The sequence below is a fragment of the Aptenodytes forsteri genome, unplaced genomic scaffold, assembly GCF_000699145.1.
Source record: "Aptenodytes forsteri isolate BGI_AS27 unplaced genomic scaffold, ASM69914v1 Scaffold5, whole genome shotgun sequence".
Taxonomy (NCBI): domain Eukaryota; kingdom Metazoa; phylum Chordata; class Aves; order Sphenisciformes; family Spheniscidae; genus Aptenodytes; species Aptenodytes forsteri.
In genome coordinates, this window is record NW_008795672.1 from 1,869,133 (window position 1) to 1,883,870 (window position 14,738).

Sequence of the window (14,738 nt, forward strand, 5' to 3'; positions counted from 1 at the left end):
GATCATTATTTTTTGAAAGTCATTAAATGCAGACACTTCTGATGTATTTCAGGAGGAAATGGAAACTCCGTGATTCAGTACTGTTCACAATGGTGGCTAGCCATCCCCATCATAAACACGCAGTCTTCAGAATGGGAGTCCATTTTACCAGTACACTCCCATTTTCTTTACTGAACTTCATAAATCTGAAAATCCAAAACAAAACTAAAACGAACAGAAAATGCAAATGGACTAGTTTTCCACAAAATACTCAAAAGCTATCTATGAATAAAGGTTCTTACACTGCATATGTTGTGCCATAACCCAATTGTGGAGCAGCCTGTAGTTTTCCACGGACCCCTTTACCATTTCTACCAACAAGTCATAAGCAGCAGCCCTTGAAGAATGAGACTTGCATTTTGGCTGTTGTCTATCTTTCAAACTTGGCAGCAAGAACAGAAGATTGAAGATGTCTCTCAGAAACTCCTGTAAAACAGTTCAATCAGCAGATTTAGCAGTTTGAACACATTCTTAAAAGACAACAGTCATGTATAACAATCTTCTAGAAAAGTCTATAGACTTTCTAGACCTCGATCATTCACAGAACTTTCTGACTTGTACACAAGTTCTGAATTACGAATTTTAACAACTTACTTTATACTACATAAAGTGCACTGTAACCATATTATAGCCTAAAGAGAAACATGTCCACTGAAAAACAATGACAAATTATGCTTGATTCATCATTGATAATTTAATTTGACAAACCACACACATGTATTTTTAGTAACTTTAAGACTAGTTTCTCCTAGTGAAAGACAGCACATAACCTTAATCACTCTACTCGTCTGAGTTTTATGAATCACTACTTAATCTTAAAACACTTAGGCACTGTAAGTGTATTTTTGTATTGTTTCATGTTTGGAATATTAACTGAACTATAAAAGGCACAAAGCATAGCTGTACCAAGTCAGGTTACCTTTGGATGATAAATACGTATTACACACAGTTATTTATCTTTACCATCCCAGATTAATACATTAAAAAAATGAGATGGATCTGTCTAAACTTCAGTACCTTCTTTCTATGTAGCCAATTTAATTCAATAAAATTAAACCAAAAGTAAAATATTAAAAGGATAACAAAAAAAAAAAAAAAAAGATGATCTGTATCAGTGTGTGTGTAAGAACAGGTGGTCATACTCTTCCACAACTACAACACCTTCAAAGAAGTGCAGAATGGTGAAAAGGCTTTCCTCCACCTTTCAGCTACGAAGTGAACATTACTAATTAGTCATTTAAGTGGTATGAGAGACTGTGAAAGAAGAAATTGAGCAGAATTTATAAATCAGTATTTCAACAGATTTCCTTAAACAACCAGCAACTCATGTGCATACTTTATGTCTAGGGCTGATGACATGACCCATAGCCTACACTTCACTGCTTCTCCAAAATGTCTGCAATCTTAACAAACTGTATTTAATCATTAAATCATATTAGTAGTGTATCATTTTAGTTGTCTACATAATCAGACAATAAATCCTCTGCATAATTTTGATTGCTTTTTTTCCCCAAAGATATCTTCTTGAATTTTTTTTAGGGACAGAATTCTTCCCCCATTTGTAGAGCATAGGCTACCAATCCAGCTATTATACTTCATTCTACAATTTCTACACTGTCATTAAAAAAAAAAAATGTTCTTCCTGAATTTCCCCATTCAGGTATATTCAGTTAAGAAGCCTTTTAACGTTAAAAGGCAGGCTCTGCTGTAAAATCTAACTAAATTCTAAGTATTTCAAAAAATGGCCTTCTGCAGAGTACACACCAAAATCACCATGAAAAGCCTTGTTCCAGTATGCAGGGAAATTCCTATAGTTTTAATATAAAAATCTTACAACCAGGGTCTTATGTTTATAGGAATATTATGGAGAGGTCTTCTCCTGGCCAATATAGCTGAACAAAGTTCTACCAGATTTCTCCGTACTTTGGAGAAAGAAAATGCATAAAATAAAAAATAGATAGATACCTGGTTTCTTGGTAGTTAGTCTGTCTCAGGAGTGCTTGTGGGGCAGCAGTCCAATTCTTTTTCATTCCTAACCATACCCGTCAGGTGTAGATATTACAGCTCATCATCAGACCAGCTGCATCTACTAAGTGGAGTTTTAGACTGTGCCTCCAGCTGCAGCCTAGTGCTGTGCTGCAGCCTTTTTCAAACAGGTGTTTTAACACATCAGCACCATAAGGTGTCCCAGACTAGAAAAGCAGTAACTTCAGAGATCTGGATCTATCTTTTTCTGATTAACATTCTCAATCTTGTATTTGTGCTGATTGAAGTGCTCCAACACGTTGGAGCAGGGAAGACAAAGAACGCTATAGATGATTTCGCTCAGAGGCTAAATGCAAAACGCCAATCTTGTTAAAAATATGTCTCTCTACCATCAAAATGGCCTTAAGATATACCTTTCTAGTGAAGATGTGCTAGCCAGTATATGTTAAAAATTTATTTTTATCCATTTAGTGTAGAATAAGGTAGGCAGTGATTATCTATAAAAGACATCAAAGAAGGTAGATCGAGTATCCACTGTTGCCACAAATGTGACCATTAAAGTTTGACAATATTTGCCGAACAATAATTTTGTTTACTTAGTAAGAGAAGGAATCTGTAGGGCAGAAAAGGCACAGCAGAGCATCAGAACCCTCTGGCCAAGTCTAAACTATCTTCGGTATTTGCCAGTGTATTTTCCTGGATATTTTTTCACCAGCCTTTGCTCAGAGGAAAGCATGTGGTTTCACAATCCTGTCCTATTACGTATGAACACAATACAAAACTTCACTAATGCACTTCATAATGTACAGTTAATAAGTGTTCTTAATTGCAGATAGAATTAAAAAAATTAATACTAGATCATGACTTAGTCTCAGAAAATGTACTAAGTCCTAGCCTCTCAGTAAAGCCAAATTCTTTTTGAGAAGTTTGTTGTCAATTCATCCATTTTTCAAATCAAATTTCTGATCTCCCTGTGATATATGCAACGTACTTTAGGATTCTGTATAGTATCACTCCTCTCTACTTCAGCTTCCCTTTTGTTTTCTTCTTATACTTTTCATATATCAAAGCTACATAGATCTGATCTTTGCATACCTCTTCTGTTTTAATTTCTACATCATCCTCCACACCGTGCTCTGTGAATTTAATTCTGGCTTTAATTTAATCTGCAAGCTCTCCCTACTTAAAATACACTTATTCCAGGAGACTTACATAGTAGCAGTCTTTTAAAATGCTGTCAGCAGTGTAACTTTATGGTAGGTAGTGCACAATGTGGACACTATTAAAACTTTTGGACAGTAAAATTACCTTCAGGGCCATTTTATGATAACAGACAGAGTAAACAGACAGGATATATACAACATAATTGGATACAGGGGACTATTTCCCTGGTGAAACCTCACTGAAAGTCCAATCGTAAGATCAGCACAGTATATAGAAAAAAACATCAGCTGAAACCAGCTTTTACACCAGGTGAAAACATCAGTTTAAGTCAGCTTTTACAACAGCTTTTACAGCACTTTTTTTTCTTTTTTTAGACAATGTGGCCCCGAAACACAAAGGAGAAATTTTTTAGCAACTTCCCCTGCCTAGCCACTCTTCCATCTTACAAGCACAGGTGGAATGTAATATTCCTGTAACAGGTGTCTGCCACTGGACAGAGAGATGGATGGAGAGTTTAAAAGCTACTTTTAGATCATAACTGTCCCAGTATATGGTCAAAAAGCAGCTGTTGTTAATGACTTAAATCAGTTAATGTTGATCAACACTAAAAACATTTAAAGATAATAAATGAAAATAAATAAAATTTCTAGGATGTAAGAACTCTATCCCAAAATTAAATATAGGTAGAAAGGGAGGGGACTGTATGTGCTATGGTTTATAAAGGAATGGTATGTGTGGTTTTATCCATCATCCTAAGGCTAGAAATATGATATACACTCATATATTGAGCCCTGCAATCAAAATGGTGGAAAAAAGGTGAAATGAAGAAAGTATAGTAACAAAAGATGACACTATTTTCATCTCTTCGCGGTCTTTCAGTGTACTTTTCTTACCTGGCCTTCACGAGAAAATTTAAAGGGTGGTTTGTGCTTAATAACACTTGTTGCAAGACGAAGTAGTCCTGTAAGTCCATCATCTTCTATATTACCATCTTGATGGTCAAGGATTTCTCTGCTACATATACACATATATACAAAAGAAATGTTAAAACTCTGTCCCACTAACAATAAATATAATGCAACTTACAAGTGAAATTACTGTTAGCAAACCTTACCTCCGAATGCAGTCAGCAAGATGTCTTGCTAGTGCATCTAAATCAAGCAGTGTCGTCTGATTAAAAGTAAAGAAAATGAAATATAAATGGAAACTAATTATGTACCTCATGAATTACAATTTATAAAGCCTAGTCTGAAACTATGGTTATGCTTTTGGATGAAATTTTGTTATTGCACACAGAAAACCAGGGACAATTAAAACTCATCTTTCAAACATACTTGCAACAACATTTTAATACATTTTTATAAATGTGATGAAACTGTTTTTTAAAATCAATGCTGTACAGTTCAAATGAAGTAACATTTATTCTTTCAGTTCCAGATCCCACAAATATACTATCTCTACCATACCGAAAAAAAAGGAATAATACTATTTTAAAGAGAAGTGTTTAATTGTTATTTCTCACAAGAACACACAGTTTGTCCAGAAGGTTGAAAAGTCCCATTAGCATTTTTTGCTTGGGCAAGATGCAGAAGAATTAGGCAGAACTGTAGCCTAGCTAAGAGATTCAATTAATAAAACAGAAATGGAAGGAAACTTCCTTGGGCAGAGGAATGGGGTGGGGGAGCAAAATTTTTGCCTCTACTGGGAACATCCAGAGTCAGGAGAGGACAAGACTTTTCCATGCTGGAGAAACTAGGATTAAGCCTTTATCTTCCTTCCTTTCCCATACTCCTGCCACAACACTGAGAATGAACTAGAGGGATTTATGTAGGGCCACCAGCCAGCACAAGCAGTTGCAGAGTTTGCCCAAAAGGTAACTTTAACCCTTTAGCAATGTTTCAAAAGTTGTGAGTAAGTTTTCTAATCTGTGCTAAGTGGCTGTTAACTGAATTTTTTTCCTCTTTCAGCTTTAGTCAAATACTTGATTACCTCCTCCTTCGACCGCATCGAAATTATCAACAGTGAATCTCACAGATAATTACAGTATTCCCAATGTCTGTTACCTTCACCTAAGTTCACCCTCTTTGTGTATTACACCCATTCCCCCTTCTTGACTCTACAGGTTCAGTATCTGAAGCTTCCTTTGGCCAAGAACTACTAAATACACATCAGAGAGTAGGGAAATCTGGGAGATGGGCAAGATCCAAGAGCTGTTCGCAACAGTTCACCGTATCTTAAGTAAAAATGTCTTATACTGAAGTAAAAGTGGTCTGAATACCCAAACTTAAAAAAGCAAACATTCATATGAATGCAAAGCAAAACCTACCTGACTTGCATCTTTGACATGTATGTTATCAATCAGTTTGCACAGCAGCCAAAAATACTCCTTACAACCTGGTCGCAGAACTGTTTCTTCTTCATAATCCTCTATCTGTGAAAAGAAATTGCTTTTGTTCTGAAGTACATCAGACAAAATAACTGTGTATTAAAAAAACGTAGTGAACACAGTAACTGTTATAAGAATACTACTTTCTTCAAGCCCCTACTTAAGATAAGCCAAGTACGAGAACAGTGTATTTTACAATGGTAACAGTGCATGTTCTATTTTTCTTCTGTAATATTTATTAATTTTCTTGAAAGATCGTCAGGATGATCTGCCAGACCCTTAAAAAAAAAAATTAGAATAGTATTGACTCCATCCTACCCACTGCAAATTGCAAAAATGTTCAGTATTAGACTAGACAAAACATGAGAAACTTTGGCTGAATTCAACATTAGTTAGTACAATTCTAATTTTATACTCTTCTGAAAATGAGTCAAATGCAAAATCTTCTGTAGATTGTTTTAACTTTTTTTTTTTTTTAAGTATCAACAGAGTTTAAAATGAAAGCAGACTTAAACTGAATGAACCACTCTCACCTGAAATCAAATGCCACACAGGGTTCACAAGAATAACTGCCTGACAGACCCAAAATCCAGGTTCACACTTCACTGCTATGCAAGTCCATACAAGTGCTCTCCTTCAGATCTAGCTACATCAGCTGAAGTCAGCACAGCCTCCCCTGATATGCACTGCTAGGTCTACAATCCCTAACTGACTTCAGGCAAAATCATATCCAGGTTAGTTCAAACCATCTCTATTAACCTGCATACATTAACAGTGAGAACTCCTCCTGAAGTAGCTTTGACAGCATCCACAGAATCTCTTCTATTTAGTAGAGCTGTGAGGACAATAATACTCCAACAGAAAAACAGCAGCAATTGACTGGGGAACAATAACATTCAGCCACAACAACAGAGAGTACCTATATACATGTAAGAAACCGTACTGATTTATTTATGGACTTACCTACATTTAAAAGGGAAATCGAGGCATATATTGAAAACACAACTGTTATTCCCTAACGGTGTGTTATGTGGACACTAAAATTCCAGAACAAGAGCACTTCCTAAGTGCTATTCTGCATTTTTCCAAGCACAGGCAAGCTCTAAATCACTGTAGTGTCACAGCTTTAACTACTTTTGTGAAGTTTCTGGAAGCATCTAAACCATAAGTTTTAATATCTCAGTGTATCAGAAACAGTATGTCAGACATAATGATAATATGTGCTATCGTTTTTTCTTTTTATATTAACAAAACTAAGTTTAAATAGATCTTTGATAAAGTCTTGTAATTTCTTAAATTCTTACCCGGATCGGTTTCAGAGCTTGAGCATCAGGGAGAAATTTTAATAACGTTGATGCAGCCAGCAGCAGAAAGGATCGATTAATTGAGTCTCCCCCATCCAGACCAGAGAGAGATAACTTGTATAAACCATTGCAAGACTCATGGCGAACGGCGGTATTTATGAAAAATAAAAGAATGAAATTATTACAGACATTATTTAGAAGATTTTTTTCTTTTGTTGACTTTTTTTTCATATGTACATAATTAAGTTCCTCTCATAACACCTATCAGGTTATCAAGGTAGAATATGTCTTTCTAAAAACAGATATTACAAATAACGTATGTTTAAATTACTTACAGAAAAACGCAAAAGATACTGTTCTAACAAAAAAGCTGATTTGTCTGTGCCCCTTGTCACTTGAGTTACATATTTGCTACAGTAAAGATTACAGCCAGTTACTAAAATAGAAATATCACATCTGGGCAAATTAGGGAAATCTATGTGATGCTGGAACCTACACTTACTCATTCCTAACTATATGGTTAATTTCTTTAATTTCACTAGAAGACTTATTTTCTTCTTTCTTTTATTCTTTTCTTAAGAAAAATATCCACAGACTATCTCTAATCCAGCTTTGGAAGTCTGCAGTCTTTCTTTTTTTCCAGGGTTTTTAAAAGGAGTCAGCATGTAAGCTTTTTCTGTGGTTGAGTAATAAAGCAACAGATAACAACTATCACATCATGTCCATATTGCACCTTTAAGCAATCACTAGTAAATACAAAAATCTTCTACCATGCATATCTTTATGCAATTTTCAAGTTTTTCTTACATCAGAAAAAATTACTTCAGGCTAAGCAAAGATTCGGTAACGACGAACATTTTTATATTGTCATTCACCTCATTTTGTGACAAGAAGTATAGCTGAAAAAATAATATAATGGGGGAAATATATTTAATCTACGTTAAAGGGCATCACCCAGAAATTTCAACAAATTACAATGAAAAAATTACCTTCCAACAGAAGCCAAGATCAAAGACAAGCGTTTATAAACTGGTTTGCAATCAACTACAAATGTGCCATCTTACATGGTATTTTAACTACAAATGATTATTTCTTAAAGGGGATTGCAAGTAACTGAGTCAGATCCTGCCTACTCTTAGCAGGAAACAACATGTTTTGAATTTAATGGAAGCTTGAAACTGAAGTCAATCTTGTTCCACATTATGCACTAATTAGTAATGCACTAGCTTCTCCTTTAACATACCTCTGGAATAAGAAGGGTAAGTTTCTTTAGCCAGTCTTGCAAATGATCGCTGTCTGCCAGACTGGATTTCACCAAGGAACAGCAGTGAGCCCAACTCACCAAGAGCCACATTGAATAATGAGTGACTGAAAGGAAATAAGGTAAATCATGCTGTAACTAAGAGAAGAGGCTTTTTAGGTTGAAGAGCTGCATGGTTCTACCACATACGACATTTATTTCAGTCATACTAACGTACAAGACTAAATCCTTACTGGCACGTAAGATACTACCTAAACTCAGAATCTTACCAATATGCTTACTAAATACTGGCCATTGTACTACTGATGACAATGAAATCAGGTTACTTGAAGTATTACCAATCTGGGGCACAATCCTTTCTGGCATCTCTACTTCTTAAGCAGTGAGCTGGTACTTTGCTAATGGGTTGCATCATATCTTAACATGAACATTTTCCCAGACTATCTAGTGTATCTGTTCCTTTCTTCTTAACAGCTAACAGTAAGACGTCAGTAGGTGATACGTGGCCTTTACTGAGAATTTGAGTTCGTAGACATTAACATCCACAGGGGAGAAAAAAGTGGAAAAACTGAAGGCAACGTATAAGCCTAGGAGGACATACCTATATTTATGCACGCCTGTGCTGCACTTTTGACAATTACTTTGATACAGACTTAATCTGACACAGGTCATTTAGACCTTTTCTAAGAAACCTCCACAAGAGGGATAGATGGGGGAGCTCCAAGGAATTCTGGGCCCAGAATGATTTCTGTAAACCAGAATAAAGGTGACCATTGGTGACTCTATTATGGTGTTATATAGGCTGCTCTTTGGAAGATAAGAATACAGCTGGTTCTCCTACCACAAACAGCTCTTCTGGACATGAAGGCATAGCTACAGTACGAAATTTCAATTCATATAAAACAATTTCCAGAGAAGGAAAGCCTCTCTGTGTATTCCCACCTAGATTATAACAGCCCTAACACTACCAAGGAACACAATTTTATAGCATTCTAATGGTGGAATAAAACAAACACGTGATTTGTTATCTTCAATATGTTTTCATTACTATTAGTTCGTAACATACAGCCGTTTTGCAGCACTAACCTTCATGTCTTGATCTGTGATCAGACTGAGCTTTCAACACCCTGAACAGGAAGAAGATAAAGCCATGTGAACTTTATCACAGAACGTAACAGATTATCACTTAAAAATACACTCAAGTAACAACACAGTTACTCTTAAGTACCCACTAAGAAAACTAAAATTTTAATCTTAAAAGGATTAATTTCTTGCAGTATTCAAAATAAAAAACAATAATAAAACTATGATATGAAAAACTTCAAGTCACCCCCTTAAAGCTTTACTGACTACAAGACAGAAAGTCCAGAAAAAATACCCACAACCTCTTTATTTTATCCAAAAAAAGAGAAGACGTAAAACGGAACTAAGAACTGACCCATACAGAAGAAAGCTAGTGTTCTTCATAGAGAACCGCACTTTGAACAAACATTTGCAAACTTTAGACAAATTTTAAATGTTTGTATTTATTTACTTAAATTTTTATAAATTGCAATAAAAGGTTATGAAACCAAAAACATATTGTATATATTCAAAATTATTCCTGCAACTCAACCAGAGGTTAAAGTTAGGCACACTTGCAGACTTGACTGGAAATGCTCTGAATGTCCTTAACGATCTTTTAAAAATATGGTAAAAAACACTATCCATTATTTGCAATCAAGTAATTCTACAACACCAAATGTAGCAAAAAACCTGACCTCCCCACCATCAGTCCGACTCTGTCACGATGCAGTCTTACACAGAATTGCTTTTCTCAGGACAAAAGGCAAAAAGGACAAAAATCTCTAATAGCCCGTTTCTGAAGGTAAAATTTTGCCTTCGAAAATATGGTAAAACACACTATCCATTATTTGCAATCAAGTAATTCTACAACACCAAATGTAGCAAAAAACCTGACCTCCCCACCATCAGTCCGACTCTGTCACGATGCAGTCTTACACAGAATTGCTTTTCTCAGGACAAAAGGCAAAAAGGACAAAAATCTCTAATAGCCCGTTTCTGAAGGTAAAATTTTGCCTTCAGTACACGCACACTCACTAAAACAGTAAGGGTAGTTTCAGCAGTAATAAGCTAATGTTATTAGGATGGGAAAAATAAGTCAAAACCGACAGATGACTAAGCAGCTTAAAAGTGAATTTATTTTAATTTCTCCTTTACACTGCCTTGAAATTGAGAATGCTAATTGCTACAGACAGAACAAAGAAATAGTTTTGGCAAGAGAATTTATGAGAGCATACCACATGTATTTTGTTGCTCCATGTCTTACACCCTGACCATTGAGAGTTCTCGCCACTCTCCTCTCTCTCACTCCTCCTATAAGGGTAGGATAACTACCAGAAGAGGTGACTAAGAAAAGCAAGTCTAATGCCTATAGACTTAAATTTCTGATACGGGTGTTAATGGGGACTACAACTGAAAGAGCTATTTACTTTATTTAAAGCAGCGATGAAAATGTGCACACTTGATTAGCTTTATTACAAAAATAAAAAGATATTGTACCTAGGTGCCAAGTTGTCATATGTATAAGCAACTGACATAAGTCGCTGAATCAAACTGGTTCCCTGGACAAGTACAAGAAACACCTTTAAAAATTGAAGTCAAAAGAAAAAAAAAAAACAGTTAATATAACAACAAGCTTTTTGATCTGTTTTTAAATTATACACACTGTGTGAATCTAAAACAAACCCACCTGTGTAGAGGGAGGAAGAGCAAAAGACAAATCATAGCACCTCCATAGTTAAAACTTACATTGTTTTTTTATTAAAATCCTGTGTTCCTTTGAGTAAGATGCTAAAATTTCATTCTGATGCTAAAATTTCATTCTATTTCTCTAAGACAGACAATTTAACTGAATAGAAAAATCAACCATTTATTCAATCCTTTTAGTAAAAACACAGTATTTTTTTTAAAAGCATAGACTATTCACTTCCTTCTAAAAATCTTAGGCTTGAGGAGACAGGGTTGAGGATGAGGTTGGATATGTAAATTTCGCTCATCTGTGATCAACACATTTTATTGACTATACATTCACTTAAATTGTTCATCTTTAGAGAACCTCTGACAGGCTACACAGACTTTTCAAATCAAGGTCTGAAGAAAGTCTTTTAAAATATTTAGATAGCAAATCCACTGCAATCAAAAATATTCACCAACGACAATTAAAAATTTAAAACCAGTTCTAGAAACTGGTAGCAGCATCTACACACAGCCAACGTTGAAAAATGTAATACATTCGATAATTTCTCCGTATCATAGTTGCTTTGGCAATTTAGGGATCTGTTTTGTCAAAAATACCTAATACTTGTAGAACAGTTAAGGTCTTTCCATGTATAACAATGACAAATGGGAAGTTTGGCTCCAGCTCACAGTTCAAATCTACACTTTCTGGCAATCACAGCTGGCCCTGTGCCCAAGAGCAATCGATTTACAGCGAACGTAGCTCTGATGCCAAAATACTACATTAGCTTGGTCTACATTAGGAAATTAGCATGCAGGAATCTGGTAGGAAGGTTTACAGGTTTAGGCAAGTTTACCATACACTCACTCAGATATCCTTAGTAGAGTAAGTTATTTTAGTGTTTACTACGGAATCTAAAATGGATTTAGTGAGGATGAGGACAGCCCATATAACAGGTTACCATAAAAAAAGGAGCAATTAATTTGGAAATCAAAATCTGAGAAATAGGGATAAAGCACTGGAATTCTGAATTCCCAATACATGTGCTCACCAATCACCAAAAAACCTTTCAGTTCCAGCTTTTACAACTGTCAGGTTTAAAGCAATTAAAATACTTTTTAGAGGAGAATAACATGTAGGAGATAGATTAGTATTAGTAACTTTTCCACTACACTACTTTATTACCAAGATAAAGGCGTCACTCAACAAAGGAGTCTTTTTTCTGAAGTTCACAAAACGGACACACTGTTTATCTCTTACCTCTGTTAAACGAGGTATATGAAGGCCCTTCGCGTGGTCACTTGCAGTCTTCCTTGATTTGCCTGGCCATGTTCTTTTTCTGTGACTCTCCGCTACACCAGACCAGGCAAAGACATCATGGTAAGCTAAATCCAGATCTGAAGGATCAACTGCAAACTGGCATATCAGCTTCAGCAAGCAAGCAAGACAGTCTAGCTGCCACTGTGAATAAGAAGAAAATGAATTTTATTTTTTCAGGGATTTATTTTACAAACAATTCTACGCCTACTACGGAATTTGAAATGAAAAGCTTAAGTAAGGTGTAAAGGATAAACAGCTAGAACCCACTGGCAAAACCTCACCAGAATAGACACTAAAGAGGAAGGGGTATTAAAAAAAAGCTACTTCTTAGAATGAAAACATTTTCATGATCTAGTCCTATTAACAGGTGCGATCAAGACATTCTATTATTCAGTGCATGAAATAACACAGAGGAAATAGTACAGGAGTTAAGCTCAACAGTTAAGAGCCTTTCCTGCATTGTATTTAGCTATAGCACAGGGTATAAAGTATGGCATACATAAGTGTTTTCAAGCTGAATATATTTAACCATGCAGAGACAATACATACTAGTTTAAAAATGCCATTTTGTATTGTAACATCTCTTGTTAGATGAAAACCACTGATCCATTTAGTAACTCTTGAGATCAATTTTCACGGCTCTCAGCTGTGTGGCTATGGCCAAACATAGCACCTGCTCAGCTCCACCAGCAGAAGGTGCATTATGAGAGTAAAATTAACAAAAACAGAGCACCATGTCACAGCAACACATGAAGTAGGTCTGCTGCCTAGCACCTATACACGTGTAAGTCAGGACTCCGTACTAAGGCACTTAATTGCAGAATCTGTTACTATTTTTGCAGTGCTGTGCATGTTTTCTGGACAGACCAATAAAAGCAATCATACAAACTTTTGTTTATATACTGAATAGAGAGAAGGACAACTTGTTTCTAATATTGAAATAATTTTAGAACAAATACATCAAAATCAGTTAAAAACTACCAAACTTTTAATAAAAAGCGTACCTGCCTTCTTTTTAACATTTCAGTAACTGTCATCAGTTTTATACATACATGTCTACGCTTGTTCACTTACTTCTTTTTATGTATGTATGACTCAGTTTGGGATATTTAAATTTTTTTTTTTTAATCAAATGCCACAGAATTGAAAATAAAAGAGAAAAATTAACTCTAATAAAAAAAGTTTTCATTATGATGTGAATTTAGCTCAAACTAATAATAGAATAATGATGAAAAAAGACATTCTATAAAAACAACTAATAATAATGTTCATTACTGAAAAATGTCTTTATTAACACTGCAGCCACAATGCTACCACTTTTGTCTCAATGCCAACAAGGGGAAATGATATTTCTTGGCCTCTTCAGAGGGGAAGATAATTAACAGATTACTGCTGAGAAGGACATTGTTTCTAATATTGAAATAATTTTAGAACAAATACATCAAAATCAGTTAAAAACTACCAAACTTTTAATAAAAAGCGTACCTGCCTTCTTTTTAACATTTCAGTAACTGTCATCAGTTTTATACATACATGTCTACGCTTGTTCACTTACTTCTTTTTATGTATGTATGACTCAGTTTGGGATATTTAAATTTTTTTTTTTTAATCAAATGCCACAGAATTGAAAATAAAAGAGAAAAATTAACTCTAATAAAAAAAGTTTTCATTATGATGTGAATTTAGCTCAAACTAATAATAGAATAATGATGAAAAAAGACATTCTATAAAAACAACTAATAATAATGTTCATTACTGAAAAATGTCTTTATTAACACTGCAGCCACAATGCTACCACTTTTGTCTCAATGCCAACAAGGGGAAATGATATTTCTTGGCCTCTTCAGAGGGGAAGATAATTAACAGATTACTGCTTTTAAAACAGACTATAATAAAAATTTCCAAATAACAACCTTCCCTAAAACAAGCAGAAAAAAGGCAAAAATGAAGTACCCCCTTCTTATTTGGCAAATTTTTGACTTTTTAAAAAAGTGTGATACGCAACAGTATTATCAATGCACTTGCAATCATTCCTAAAGATGGAACCCAGATCGTTTGTTTCTCTAAGATGTCCCCATGACCTACAATTTTATGTTCTACAAACTAGGATTTTTTAAGACTGGACAAAAAATTAAACCAAAAATACAAAGGGTGGTTTTAAAATATAAAAAAAGCAGAAGTATAAAGTTTTTTTTTTAAACAAAATAAATTCTTCCAGGAATATAAAATATTCAAGAAAAAGACGCTATTGCATAGACTCTGGTGGTTTCAATTATAGAATTCATTTATTTCACTTATTACAGAAAAGTAACCGTAACGAAGGCTGAAAGTAATGAAAGTCTTTACAAATGACAGCTATGGTATTCTGGAGAAAAAGGGTGAATAAACACCTACCACAGTCCATGATTCCTGTTCTTTAGGCTCTAAGATTCCGGAATTGAAAATTTCTAGTAACTGTTGGAGCCCTCCAGCAGCAACAAACTGTAAGTATATTATGACACCAATGTGAGAGAAAAAGCAAATACAGACATATCACTA

General features: G+C 34.9%; 1 protein-coding gene across 1 annotated transcript in view; it reads right to left on the minus strand.

Annotated features, from left to right (window-relative positions):
• USP34 (ubiquitin specific peptidase 34) overlaps positions 1–14,738 on the minus strand; it is a 124,490-nt gene that overhangs the window by 46,728 nt on the left and 63,024 nt on the right. The window contains exons 32-41 of the mRNA XM_019472921.1: positions 14,595–14,681; positions 12,141–12,341; positions 10,703–10,785; positions 9,227–9,267; positions 8,121–8,247; positions 6,880–7,030; positions 5,516–5,620; positions 4,304–4,359; positions 4,083–4,203; positions 282–465 (exon numbers count right to left, since the gene is read on the minus strand). Coding sequence (XP_019328466.1) covers positions 282–465; positions 4,083–4,203; positions 4,304–4,359; positions 5,516–5,620; positions 6,880–7,030; positions 8,121–8,247; positions 9,227–9,267; positions 10,703–10,785; positions 12,141–12,341; positions 14,595–14,681 — 1,156 coding nt within the window. The remainder of the gene's footprint in view (positions 1–281; positions 466–4,082; positions 4,204–4,303; positions 4,360–5,515; positions 5,621–6,879; positions 7,031–8,120; positions 8,248–9,226; positions 9,268–10,702; positions 10,786–12,140; positions 12,342–14,594; positions 14,682–14,738) is intronic.